This window comes from Spermophilus citellus (genome assembly GCF_964194105.1).
Source record: "Spermophilus citellus genome assembly, chromosome: 3".
Classification (NCBI taxonomy): Eukaryota; Metazoa; Chordata; class Mammalia; order Rodentia; family Sciuridae; genus Spermophilus; species Spermophilus citellus.
The window spans coordinates 78975310-78989816 of NC_138184.1; the positions used below are offsets into that span (position 1 = coordinate 78975310).

At 42.1% G+C, this 14507-nt stretch overlaps 1 protein-coding gene across 1 annotated transcript in view; it reads left to right on the forward strand.

The window, feature by feature from the left end:
* Nucleotides 1-12942: 12942 nt before the first annotated feature.
* Nucleotides 12943-14507, forward strand: part of PLA2G1B (phospholipase A2 group IB) — a gene marked incomplete at both ends in the record, with an annotated part of 8272 nt that continues 6707 nt past the window's right edge. The window contains one exon of the mRNA XM_081287721.1: nucleotides 12943-12976. Coding sequence (XP_081143847.1) covers nucleotides 12943-12976 — 34 coding nt within the window. The remainder of the gene's footprint in view (nucleotides 12977-14507) is intronic.

Sequence of the window (14507 nt, forward strand, 5' to 3'; positions counted from 1 at the left end):
TTGGAGAGTTAATTGCCCGTGTGAGGTGCTTAACCTATTAGCCCTGAGAACACAAAGCAATAATCTTTGTTACTGAGATGCGCGGCTGTTTGTTTGGTTTTTTTCTTTTTCTCTCTCTTTTTTTTTTTTTTAATGTTTCCTAATAAAAGAGAAGCTGCATTTTATTGGTTTTTATTTTTTATTTTCTACACATTTGAGCTGAGTCCAGAGAAACTCAGCTTCTCCCTTCTTCTCATCCCTTGACCTTCCCACCCCACTGGGCCCAACCATGGGCTCAGGGCCCTGGAATTCCGTTTTCTGAATTGTTTGGGAAATTTTTTTTTTTTTAAAGATGTTACATGGTGTTTTGAAGCCAGCAAGTTACCACCCTCCGGTGTCTCTTCTCTCCACATCTGTAACTTCTTTTCCAGGTTTTATTTTCAGTTTTAAATTCCTAATAAATTATTTGAAAACGGTGCTGAGCTTGTGAGCATTTTTGTCTGTGTGTTCAGGTCACGGTGCCCCAGGATACCTCATTTTTCTGTACAGAGGTGGCAGAACTCCATCCTCTTAGGGTCCCTGATGGGTCCAAGGACTGAATTGACTTTACATGTATTAAAAGAAGAAAAGTATACTCATTTATTTAATGTAAGTTTTACATAGTGTGGACATCTTCATTAAAAAAAAATGAAAACTCTGCAGAGAAACCCTTCAACAAAATTCAGCACGTGTTCATGATAAAAACACTGAAGAAACTAGGGATAGAAGGAAAATACCTCAACATCATAAAGGCTATCTATGAAAAACCCAAAGCCAACCTCATTGTAAATAGGGAAAACTGACAGCATTTCCTTTAAAGTCTGGAACAAGACAAGGATGTCCATTCTCACTACTCCTACAATAGAGTATTAAAAATTCTAGCTAGAACAATTAGGAATGAGAAGGAAATAAAAGATAAAAATAGGAAAGGAAGGGGCTGGGGTGGTGGCTCAGTGGTAAAGCGCTTGCCTAGCATGTGTGAGACACTGGGTTCAATTATCAGTACCGCATGTAAGTAAATATAAATAAAGGTCCATTGACAACTAAAAAAGATATTTTTAAAAAAAATTTGGAAAAGAAGGCTGGGCATGGTAGCGCGTGCCTGTAATCCCAGTGGCTTGGGAGGCTGAGTTCATGAGTTGGATCATGAGTTCAAACCAGCCTCAGCAACTTATTGAGGGACTAAGCAACTCAGCAAGACCCTGTCTCTAAATAAAATACATACAAAAAGGGTGGGGGGGCTGGGGATGTGGCTCAGTGGTTAAGTGTCCCTGGGTTCTATCTCTGGTACCAAAAAAGAAAAAAGAAAGGAAGATGTCAAATTATCACTGTTTGCAAATGATATGACCCTCTACTAAGAAGATCCAAAAAGCTCCACCAAAAGACTGCTAGAGTTAATAAATTCAGCAAAGAAGTAGGTTACAAAATCAACATTCAAAAATCCACAGCTTTCCTATGTACCAACAATGAATCTGCTGAGACAGTAATCCGGAAAACAATCCTATTCACAATACCTTAAGACAAAACAAACAACAAAAAAAAAAAACCTAGGAATAAATCTAACCAAGGAGGCAAAAGACCTCTACAATGAAAACTATATAGAACATTGAAAAAGAAACTAAAGATGTTAGAAAATGGAAAGACGGCCCATGTTCATAGATAGGCAGAATTAATATTGTTAAAATGGCCATACTACCAAAAGCAATATATAGATTCAAGGCAATTCTCATAAAAATACCAATGACATTCTTCACAGAACTCGGAAAAAAAAAAAAGTCCTAAAATTCATTTGGGAGAATAAAAGACCCAGAACAGCCAAAGAAATTCTAAGCCAAAAAAACAATGCCGGAGTCATCACATCTAACTTCAAATTATACTACAGAGCTATAGTAACAAAACTGCAAGGTACTGGCATTAAAACAGCCACACAGACCAATGGTACAGAATAAAAGACACAGAGACAAACCCACACAGATACAGTCAACTGATTCTTGACAAAGACACCAAAAACATTGGAGAAAAGACAGTCTTTGTAACAAATGGTGCTGGGGAAACTGGTTATCCATGTGTGTAAGAATGAGACTAGACCCTTTGCTTTCACCCTGCAAAAAAATCAACTCAAGATGAATCAAAGACCTCAGAATTAGCCCAGAAACCATGCACAGGCAATAATATTCTCTCTCTCTTTTTTCTTTTGTGGTTCTGGGGATTGAATCCACAGCCTTGTGCATGCAAGGCAAGCACTTTACCAACTGAGCTATATCTCCAGCTCGCCTTTTTCCCAATAGGACCTGTAAACCTCAGGAAATAATGCCAAGAGAATAAATGGGATGGCATCAAATTAAAAAGCTTATGCACAGCAAAAGAGGAAACAGTTAGGAATATGAAGAGAGAACCTGCAAAATGGGAGAAAATCATTGCAAGCTACCCTTCTGACAGGATTAATATCTAGAATATATAAAGAATCAAAAAACATCCAAAAAATAAACATAATCAATAAATGGACAAATGAATTAAATAGACATTTCTCAAATAAATACAAATGGCCAACAAATACATAAGAAAATGTTCAACATCATTAGCAATTAGGGAAATGCAAATCAAAACTGAGATTTTTTTTTTTTTTTTGGTACCAGGAATTGAGCCCAGGGGCACTTAACCACTGAGTCACATCTCCAGGCCTCTTTTGTATTTTATTTAGAGATAGGGTGTCTCTGAGTTACTTAAGATCTTGCTAAGTTGCTGAGGCTGGCTTTGAGCTCATGATCCTCCTGCCTCAGCCTCCCGAGTTGCTGGGATTACAGGCGTGCACCACTGTGCCCGGCTACACTGAGATTATATCTCACTCGATTCAGAATGACTGTCATCAAGAATAAAACAATAATAAATGCTGGAGAGGATGTGGAAGAAAGGGAACACTTTGACACTGTTGATGGGATTGTAAATTAGTTACAACCACTATGGAAATCAGTATGGAGATTTCTCAAAAGACCAAGTATGGAACCACCATAGGACCCAGCTATCCCACACCTTGGTATTTATCCTAAAGAATTAAAGGCAGCATACTAGAGCAATCCATGCATAGCCATGTTTATAACAACGTAATTCACAATGGTCAAACTACGAAACCAGCTGAGGTGTCTATCAACAGGATAAAGAAAATGTGGTAGAGCGCCCGCCTAGCACGGGCGAGATCCGAGTTCGATCCTCAGCACCACATAGAAATAAAGGCATTGTGTTGTGTCCATCTACACCTGAAAAATAATATTAAAATTAAAAACTCATCAGAAACATAGAAGTGTTTCTTTTAAAAAATGTGGTATATATACACACAATGGAGTTTTATTCAGTCATAAAGAAAAAGCAAATTGTGTCATTTGTAGGAAAATGGATGCAAATTGAGACCATTATATTAAAGGAAATAAGAGAAACTCAGATGGTCAAGGGTTGAATGTTTTCTCTCATGTGGAAGCTAGAGAGGAAAAAGGAAAAGAAAAGTGGGGGCAGTCTCATGAAATCAAGGAAAGATCAGTAAGACCCAGGAAAGAGGTCGGGGGAAGGGAGGAGGGAAAGGCAAGGGGGAAACACTGGGGGGTGATATTGGCCAAATTATATTGTTCTATTGCATGCACACATGAATATGTCATAACAAACACCACCATTATATACAACCAGAATGTACCTATTAAGAAAGTCAGGCACTCGGAAAGCTGAGGCAGGAGTTCACAAGTTCAAGGCCAGTCTCAGCAGCTTAGTGAGGCCCTAAGAAACTTAGTGAAACCCTGTCTGAAAATAAAAAACAAAAAAAGGAGCCAGGCACAGTGGCACACACCTGTAATCCCAGCGGTTTGGGAGGCTGAGGCAGGAGAATCGTGAGTTCAAAGCCAGCCTCAGAAATGGCATTAAGCATCTCAGAGAGGTGCTGTCTCTAAATAAAATACAAAATAGGGCTGGGGATGTGGCTCAGTGGTCAAGTGCCCCTGAGTTCAATCCCCAGTAACCCCCCTCGCAAAAAAGGATTGGAGATGTGGCTCAGAGGTTAAGTGCACCTGGGTTCAATCCTCAGTACCACCAAAAAAAGAAAGAAAGAAAGAAAGAAAGAAAGAAAGAAAGAAAGAAAGAAAGAAAGAAAGAAAGAAAGAAAGAAAGAAAGAAAGAAAGAGAAAGAAAGAAAGAAAACTCAAAGAAGTAGGTAGCGATGGTTAGTTATACACTGGACAAAGTGGTAGGTTGGTAGGTTAGGTGGGAAGGATTAAAAGTTCAAGGTTATTTTAACATCCTAGCCCCCAGCTCTGTGCCCAAACACCCCTGGCCTAGTGTTCCTGGTCCTCGTCATAGGCCCATAACACTGGTGCTTTGCCACCTATTTCACCTGTCCTGAATCCTCACCGTTCCTGGCTGCCCTTAATTCTTGGCCTAAGCCAGCTTGCCTTATCACCAAGTCATTGTTCATTACTTTATCCAAAGACATTACTCCCCTGGCCCTATGGCTTATCCACATTTCTGTCCCCGACCACATCCCCATTCCCAACCCTACCTGGCTTTGTCCAATTGGCTTGAGGCTCTGGGCAGTCAACACTCGGCTTAACTGTGCTTACCACCTATCTTTATTTAACTGGCCTATCTTTATTTAAGGGGCACTTTTGTCCTGGCTATACTTTCTCTCCTTATTTTCTAGGCACTCCACCTGTGCCCTAGTCCCTTGCCCAAACAACCCTGGCCTTACTAATCCCTTCATCCAAAACCGCCTTACGACGTGGTGTGAGCCACCAATCTTTACTTAGCCAGCCCGCTAATCCTTGTCCCACCCTCCAGGGATTTTTTTACAGGTCAACCCAGCCATGGTCCCCGACCCTACCTAGAGTTCCTACTTCCTCCACCTGGGTCCTGTCTACGCCTCCTCCTCCCTCCACATCCTTATGTCTTGAGCCACCTGGCTTTAGCCATCTACCCTTGACACAGCCTTACCAGTTGGTGCTGACCACTTATCTTTTACTTAGCTGCCCTTCACACCCTGGCCTTAAGCTCTGAGGCTTAAGTGTCCCTTGGTACCCTTATGCCTCTCACCTTACTTTGCCGTCTCATTGCCTCAAAAACTGGCCCTTAGGGAATCATTTTGAATCATGCATCTTTATTTAATTAATGTTAGCATCTAGTCTTTTCTCCCTGACCTTAACTACCTGGCCTTGTTCCCTCTCCTTGCCCACCTGGCCATTTCTCCAGCCAGACCCTTGGCCATATTTCCATTATTGTACTCCCTGCCCAGCTCTGCTACCTACACCCCCATGCCAAGTCCTACTTGGCCTTTCCCTCCTGGCCTTAAATTCTTGGTCTGATCAGCATGGTGTTAAACCATATGGATTAACTGAGGTGGCCTTAATTTTTGGCCTTATCTTCTTGACCTTACCACCTGGCCTCACCCTATTGGTCTTTTTGCCCTATCTGTGCCCACTGGACTTACTTACCTGGTCCTCCATCCTCACCCGGCCCTACGGCCTCCATTCTGAAGCTCATACACTCCTTTGACTTGTATACCTGGCCTGCACCTCACTGCCCAAAGCACCTGGCCTTGCCAACTTGGTATTAACTGCCTATCTTTATTTAGCTGGACCATAGATCCTGGCCCTACCCTCCCAGTTCCCCCATCCAGTCATTTTCTCCTTCTGTATACATGGTCTACTCCTCTGGACCCTCTGGCCCATCTGATTGAAATTTGGGGTCTTTTTGAATTTTTTATTTCAACACTAGCAATTGAATCCAGGGGCACGCTCCCACTGAGCTATACCCCCAAACCTTTTTATTTTAGTTTGAGACAGACCCTTGATAAATTGCCCAATTGTCCAGGGTGACCTCAAGCTTGGGATCCTCCTGCCTCAGCCTCCTGAGTTGCTGAGATTATAGGTGTGTGCTAGAGCTCACAAGTACATCTTACTTTTCTCATATTCTATAGGAAATTTAAATTAGAAAGTAGTTCAGGAAATTGCCCATGACCTTGCTAGAATTTTCATCAGTCTCTGAACTTTCAGTTGGTGCCCCTCAGTCTTTTGACCTGTGACTTCTATCTTGAGTCATATTGTGGGATTTGAGTTTCTTACCCTGATCCTCTGTGAAAGAGAGCATTGGGGTATATTCGGTTTATATACTGTTTTTTGGTACTGGGGCGAACCTAGAAGGGCTTTATCACTGAATCACATCCTTTTTATTTTTTATTTTGAGACAGGGTCTCATTAAGTTGCTGAGGGCCTTGCTAAATTGCTGAGGCTGGCCTTGAATTTGAAATCCTCCTGCCTCATCCCCCTGAGTTGCTGGGATTGCAGGCATGCATCACCAGACCAGCCATCTCCCATTTCTTGACCAGTGCCAGTGCTTAGTGTTGAAAGATAACTGTTTCATGCAAAGGAAGGGAGGGATGCTGGAACACTTGTGCATCGCTGGTGGAAATGTAAAATAGTGTAGCCACTATGGAAAAGATTTTGGCAGTTGGGCCAGGTGGCACACGCCTGTAATCTGAGTGGCTGGGGAGGGTGAGGTAGGAGGATCTTGAGTTCAAAACCAACCTCAGCAAATTAATAAGACCGTAAGCAACCTAGTAAGATCCTGTCTCAAAATAAAAAATAAAAAGGGCTGAAAATGTGGCTCAGTGGGTTAAATATCCTTGGATTCAACCCCTAGTACCAAAAAAATAAAAAAGGAAAAAAGAAAACATTTTGGCAGTTCCTAGAAGCTACAAATAGCTAGGCACAGTGGTGTATGATTGTAATCCCAGCAGCTAGGGTGTCTGAGGCAGGAGGATTGTTAGTTTGAGGCCAGACTCAGCAACTTAGAGAGACCCTGTCTCACAAAAAGAAAAAAAAAAAAGTGGAATGTAGTTCAGAGGTAGAATGCCCCTAGTAATGATCCCTAGTTCCAAGTAGTAGTAGTAGTAGTAGTAGTAGTAGTAGTAAAAGAAGAAGAGGAAGAGGAAGAAGAATGTGGGGTGTAGATAAAAAAAAAAAAAAAGACTGGGAAATGTAATAAGAATTGAGGCTGTTTGGTAAATGAGTTCACAATACTATTCTCTTTCCTGTATATTTGAAATTTTCACTAGTACACAATGAAAAAAATAAAGAAAAAAGGTGAAGAAGAGAAAAAAATCTATGTAGCATATACAAGTTTTTTTTCTTTTTAGGTTTTGCTTTTCTTCTTTTGTTTTTTGGTGTGTGCATGTGTGTTTAAATAAGGTCTCACTATATTGCCCAGGCTGGTCTTGAACTTCTTGGTTCAAGTGACCCTCCTCCTCCCTCAGCCTCCTGAGTAGTTGAAACTCTAGGCTTGTGTCACCATGCCTAAACTCAGACATAAATTTGTATGAAATAATATTATGAATATATTCTATTTTTTTTTTTGGACACACTTAAAGAAACACAGGCCAAGCACTGCTCTATCACTGAGCTACACCCCCAGCCAGCCCCAAAGTTTTAAAGCTTCATACCTAAATAACAGCAATAAGCCACTACCCAAGTTAATATTCTTTTTTTTTAAATACCAAAGCAATTGTTCTTAAAAACTATATAATCATCAGAATCACGTAGGAAATTCGAAGAAACAAAATATAAAGCACAGGAACAGAAGTGTAGCTTAGTGGTGGAGGACTTGTCTAGTGTACACAAGGCCCTGAGTTCAGTCCTCAGCACTGCAAAATAAGTATAAAAAATAAAAAAAGCACAGATTGGGGGCTGGGGTTGTGGCTCAGTGGTAGCATGCTCACCTAGCACGCATGGGGCACTGGGTTCAATCCTTAGCACCACATAAATGTAAAATAAAGATATTGTGTCCACCTAAAAAACTAAAAAATAAATATTAAAAAAAGCACAAATTGCAGATCCTAATGATCCTCAACCTGCACCTTGTGCTCCAAGAATCTACATTTCTGTTAAGTTTTCCAGGGGATTCCAGGGATCACTTGAGTTTGGGAACCACCAATACTACATCACGTGCCTTCCACACCTTTTCTGGATAGGGCAGCTAGGGAACGGATGTTGTGAGGAGTTAGAAAGCTAGCATGAACATCCACATGCTGAGAATGGTGGCTTTGGGTGCAGAAAATGGTTTAGATACTTTGACGTACCGTCTCAGTTTATTCATCTATAGGAACACTTGATTGTAACCTCAACTGTGTAAAGCTCTATCCTGGCATAGCACTCAAGGTATGTTAGCTGCTGCTACTGTTATTGTTATTATTATTGAAGAAAGCCCTGGACTAAGAAGCAGATAGACACAGGTTCAAATCCTATCTCCACCACTTTCTAACTGTCTGACTTTGAGCAAATGACTTAACCTCTCTGAACCTGTTTCCCCATCTGTCAAATGATGACAATAATCACAGCAATCATATTATGTGAGAAGATATGTTGTTAGGCCGAAAGACAATGTAAAGCTCAGTGCTCACAGTGCTAAGCCTATAAAAGCATTCAGCAAATAGAAGCAAGTAGCTGTTTTAAAGCATTTCCTGGAAGAAGGGACCTTATCCTCCAGGGCCCCAGCTTAGGTGACCTTGCTGGACTGTGGGTATGCTATCACCTGAGAAAGTCAAAAAGCTATCGTGAGCTGTTCTTTCCACTGGGAGCTGTTTTTTTCTCAGGCTGGGAGAGGCTGTGCTTTACACACCTGTGCATGGACCTGGGCCAGCAGAAGGTAAAGGAACAGAGAGTGCAGAGGCTTGGAGAATTCTACTCAGTGACTTCCAGGTCCATTCTTCTACCCTGTAGTAGGTGCCACAGAGGTTCGGGCTGTTACAGTTTAGCATGCCTCTTCCAATGGAAGAGAGCTGTAGCTGTCCCTCTCCTCCCCTCAGAATTCACCCAGAGGACTTCCAGCGGCACCTCTGGGAGTCCCTGTCCTGAGGAGCTCTTCTGGTATCATGCACACAGAACCCAACTCACATCTTGATTCTGCCGTGTGACTTTGGGGCAGTCACTTAACCTCTCTCAGCTTCCACGGCCTTCTCTATAAGATAGGGTTTGTCATTGGAGCTACCTCGAGTCCAAGCAGTACCGTTTCCAATCTATAGCAAAGGTTTGTGCCAGTTCCTATTATGCAACCTGGTAGGTTAGTGCTCTGCTAGTGGTAGTTAATACTACCAGCCTTAGAAGACTCTGTAGCACCTGTAGCGACTCCTTCCTGGGATCACCCCTAATCACCACTGAGCATCCAGGCCCCAAGCCAGGAGCCATGCCTATTTCTGTCTTGTTCTCACCAAAGAACCCACACAAGAGGGATGTAATGTTTTGCCATCCACAGCAGCTTCGCAGCCATCACTCAAACTGGGGCTGAAGAGGCAAAATGAGTCAGTTGGACTGAAATGGGGTCCTGAACTACCCCAATCTCCCTAGGTCAGCACAGGGACAAATTCTGTGAACATCTGTAATCACTGGGCAGTAGAATCTTCTGTGATAATGAAAACAGTCTACTCCTACACAGCTACTAGCCACATGAGCTCATTGAGCACAGGAAGCATGGTTAGAGACTGAGAAACTAAATTTTGTTTTCTTATTGAATTTTACCTTGACTTTTTTTTTTTTTTTTTTTTTTTGTGGTGCTAGGGATTGAACCCAGGGCCTTGTGCATGCAAGGCAAGCACTCTACCAACTGAGCTATGTCCCCAGCCTCCTACCTTGACTTTTAGGCTGCGTTTCATTGTGTTATACAGGCTAGTAATTCATAGGTTCAAGCAATTCTCCTGCCTCAGTCTACTGAGCAGCAAGGACTATAAGTATGTTGACTCCGAGTAGCAAGGACTATAGGTATGTGTGACTCTGCTGGTCTCTATTTCGTCTCCATGGTCCTGATGTATCCTCAGGGGAAACCTCGGTTTCCTTATGAGGAAAGTGGCCAAGATGCATGCCAGAAAAAAATAAATGATTAGATGAAACACAACCATGTACTTGAAAAAGACACTTTACCTCCATGGTCTTGACCCCTCAAACCCATAACTCTAATTATGAAAAAAACATCAAACTAATTCCAATAGGGCAGAACCTACAATTCTCTAACCAATACTCTTCAGAATTATTAAGGTCATTAATAAGGGAAGTCTCAGGCACTGTCACAGCCAAGGGAGCCCAAGGAGACATGAGAGCTAAATTGAAATAGGCTATCCTAGAATAGAAAAATGTCATTTGGCTGGGTTCAGTGGCATATACCTATAGTCTCAGCTTCTCAGGAAGCTGAGGTAGAAGAATTGAAAGTTCAAGGTCAGCTGTGGATGTAGTTCAGTGTTAGAGGGTTTGCCTAGGATGTGCAAGGTCCTGGGTTCAATCTCTAGTACTGCAAACAAAAACAGAGTAAATGATAGATTAAATAAATTAAAACAACAAGGCCTCTTTCTACCTCAAAGAGTAATTGCAGACATCACATAAGAACCCAATAGGAGGACTGGGGTTGTGGCTCAGCGGTAGAGCACTTGCCTAGCATGTGTGGGACACTGGGTTCGAGCCTCAGCACCACATAAAAATAAATAAATAAAATAAGTTATAGTGTCTACCTACAACTAAATATATATACTCAACAAGAAAGCACCAAATAAATCAATTATAAAAATTATAAATATTATATTTTATGTGTTCCAATATCCAAATGAATAAGGGATATTGGAACACATAAACTCAGGAGGCTGAGGCAGGGGGACCACAAGTTCAAAGCTAACCTCAGCAACTCATCTGGGTTCTAAGCAACCTAGGAAGTTATAAAAAATAACCCTTTTATGTGTTCCAATATCCCTTATCCAAAGGGGGATAATCCTTGGGAGCTGGGTGCAATGGCAAATGCCTGTGATTCCAGCAGCTCAGGAAGCTGAGGCAGGAGGATCACAAGTTTGAGGCCAGCCTGGGCAACTTAGGGAGGCTATCAGTAACTTAGTGAGACCCTGTTTCTAAATTAAAAATAAAAAAGGGCTGGGGATGTGGCTAAGTGCTTAGTGTCCCTGGGTTCCATCCCTGGTAACAAAACAAAATGCAAAATGCTTGGGATTTGGATTTCAGATTTTGTTGGATTTTGGAATATTTTCATATACATAATGAACAATTTTGGTGATGAGATCTAAGTCTAATCAATGTTTTCTGTATGCCTCATACACATAGCAATAAAGTAACCTTACACAATACTTTAAGAGTGCTTATGTTTTGACAGCAACCTGTCAAATGAAGTCAGATATGGAATTTTCCACTTGTGGCCTCATGTTGTGGATTTTAGAGCATTTCAGATTTTCTTTCTTTTTTAAAAATTTTTAGTTGGGCTGGGGATGTGGCTCAAGCGGTAGCGCGCTTACCTTGCATGCGTGTGGCCCGGGTTCGATCCTCAGCACCACATACCAACAAAGATGTTGTGTCTGCCGAGAACTAAGAAATAAAAATATTTAAAATTCTCTCTAAAAAAAAAAAAATTTTAGTTGTAGATGGACACAGTACCTTTATTTTATTTGTTTATTTTCATGTGGTGCTGAGGATCGAACTCAGTGCCTCATGCATGCTAGGTGAGTGCTCTGCCACTGAGCCACAACTCCAGCCCCGCATTTCATATTTTCAGATTAAGGATGCTCAATCTGTATGTAAATATCCCGAATAGGTTAATCTGTAGAGTCAGATAGCAGATTAGTAGTGGTCAAGGGATGTGGTAGAATCACTGCCTACAGCTACAAGATTTCTTCTTGGGGTGGATGAGGTTCAGGAGGCTAAGACAGAAGGATTCCAAGTTCAAGGCCAGCCTGAGCAACTAAGCCAGACCCTGTCTCAGAACAAACAAATAAACAAACAACAACAACAAAAACAAAACAAAACAAAAAAAAAAACTGGGGGTAAGTAGCAGATATTGAAACCAGGGGAGCTTAAAGCTTAACCACTGAGACAGGGTCTTGCTAGTTTGCTTAGAGCCTCAATAAATTGCTGATGCCGGCTTTGAACTTGTGATCCTTCTGCCTCAGCCTCCTGAGCTCCTGGGATTACAGACTTGTGCAAAAAAAAAAAAAAAAAAAAAAAAAAAAAAATTTAAAGGCAGAGGATTTAGCTCAATGGTAGAGCACCTCTGGGTTCAATTTCCAGTACCATACACACACAAAAGTTTCCTCAGGGTGCTGAAAATGTTCTGAAATTAAACAGAGGTGGTAGTTCCACAACACTGTGAATGTTCTAGATACTACTGAACTGTACACCTAAAGTGGTTTAATGTTAAGTAAATTTCACCAAAAAGGTGTTTATGTAGACATTTGATATGACAGTTCCCAAACTCTCTTCTATTTTACAAGTCAGACCCAAGTCTTTGAAACTCCACAGCCCAGGATTTTTGAAACCCAAACTGGTGAGTAGGGAAGAAAAGTGGTTTTGGCATTGGGGGGTGGGGGTGGTGAGACTTGTGCCTCAGCATCAGACAGACCTCAGCTTGAGACCCTGCTCTGCCATTTGCTAGCTGGATAACTTTAGGCAAGTACCCCCTGCCCCCACCCCGCGAACTAGTTGCTTCATCTGCAAAGTGCATGATTGTTGGAACTATTCAATGACACCCACTGCACAGACCCAGGCACTTGACTAGACCAGGAGGCAATAATCATTTCCTTCTTGTCCTCCTTTCCCAGTCGCACTGTACAGGACGGATGGCTTTGATCCCCTCCCACAGAGCTGGCTGAGTGCCAAAGAATGGGGGGTGAGAGTCAGGGTTTCAAGGTCTACAAAAAGCCAGAAATCATCTTTTTAGTTAAAAAGTGCCAGCCACAAATTCATAATATTTTTTCCATCGATCCCTTGCAGGCAAACTCATCAGGGCTGTTCCCCTAATAGACTCAAGGCCAACCCAAATTGGCTGAGAGCAAAATAAACAGCCTTATCTTGGGGTTGTGGGGCCCCTTACTATAAAAACAGGAGGCCACTGGTCTCTTTAGCGTCTTTCCTACTCAAGATGAAATTCCTCTTGCTGGCTGCTCTGCTTGCAGGTAGGTACCCCTTTCCCATTTGTTGGGCTAGATATTCCTCCTCATAAATGGGGAATTCAGATCATGGGAGTCAGGGCTAGGCACAGCTGGAAGTCTCGATTTGAAACTCCCTGTGGGACTGAAGATCTCCTGGGTTGGGGGTTCCCTCCTCATCTCTCAAATCCTCAACATCTGAAACCTTTTCAGTCTCCAGGTTTGAACTCACATGATTCCTTTTAGAAAGGTCTCCCTTGCCCAACCACCCAAACTATGAGACACCCCCACTTTTTTCCCCCTCTGCTATATTGCCTTGGCATGATGACCTCCCAGAACATAACCTGTGTCAGCAATTCTCATCTTGTTGATTAATTGATTTGTTTCTGTCCCACTCACCTGGCTGGCTGGCACCTTGTACTGGGTCAGACACAATGAATCAAACTCAGGTGGAGTTTGAATCCCACTCATTCATCCATCGTTCATTGATTCATTCAGCATTGATGGAGCCCTCCGAGGAATCAGGCTCTGAGTTGAGACCAGCAACTCAGAGATGAATGAGCCCTAGTCCCAGTCCAGGCGCGCATGCGTGCATACATAAACATACACACGCACGCACCAAGCCAAGGTTCTTGGCTGCTGCAGAGTAGGGCCGGCTAGATCAAAGGGAGAGGGAGGGAAGCAAGAGAAAAAGCAGGGGAACAGGGCAGTTGGGTCCCTCCTGCCTGAACAGGCTCTAGGCCTCTGCTCCTCCTGCACCTGTTAATTGCCACCACAGAGCCACTCACAGAGAAGAGCAGCCAACTGCCATTCTATCCTTGGCCCTGGAGTTTAAGCACAGTGAGTGGTCCCAGTGTGCCTCCCAGAAAAATTGAGAAAAAGAGGGGCAAATCATGGACAGTAAGAAAATATTGATGGCTGATTAAATAGGACCCTGGCCAGGCATGGTTATACATACCTCTAATCCCAGCGATTTGGGAGGCTGAAGCAGGAGGATTGAAAGTTCAAGGCTAATCTGGGCAATTTAGTGATACCCTGTCTCAAAAAAGAAAAAGAAAAAGTAGTTCAGTAGAGTGCTTGCTTAGCAAGTGTGAGGCTCTGGGTGCAATCCCCAGCCAACAGAAAAAAAAAAAAAAATCAATCTAGTATTGTACATTTTAAGTGATTAAAATGGTCATTTTGGGACTGGGGCTAGGGCTCAGTGGTAGTGCATTTGCCCGGCATATGTGAGAGGCATTGGATTAGATTCTCAGCACTGTGTATAAATAAAAAATAAATAAATAAATAAACGTCTATCAACAACTAAAAATATTTTTAAATGGTTAATTTTATGTTATGTGGATTTCAATAAAAAGATGTTTTTAATTTTTTTATTAAAAAAAATGTTGGGGAGGGCTGGGGCTGTAGCTCAGTAGTAGAACACCTGCCTCACATGTGTGAGGCACTGGGTTCATCCTCAGCACCACATAAAAATAAAGATATTGTGTCTATCTACAACTAAAAAAAAAAATTTTAAAATAGTGCTGGGGATGTGGCTCAGTGATTAAGTGTTAAGCGC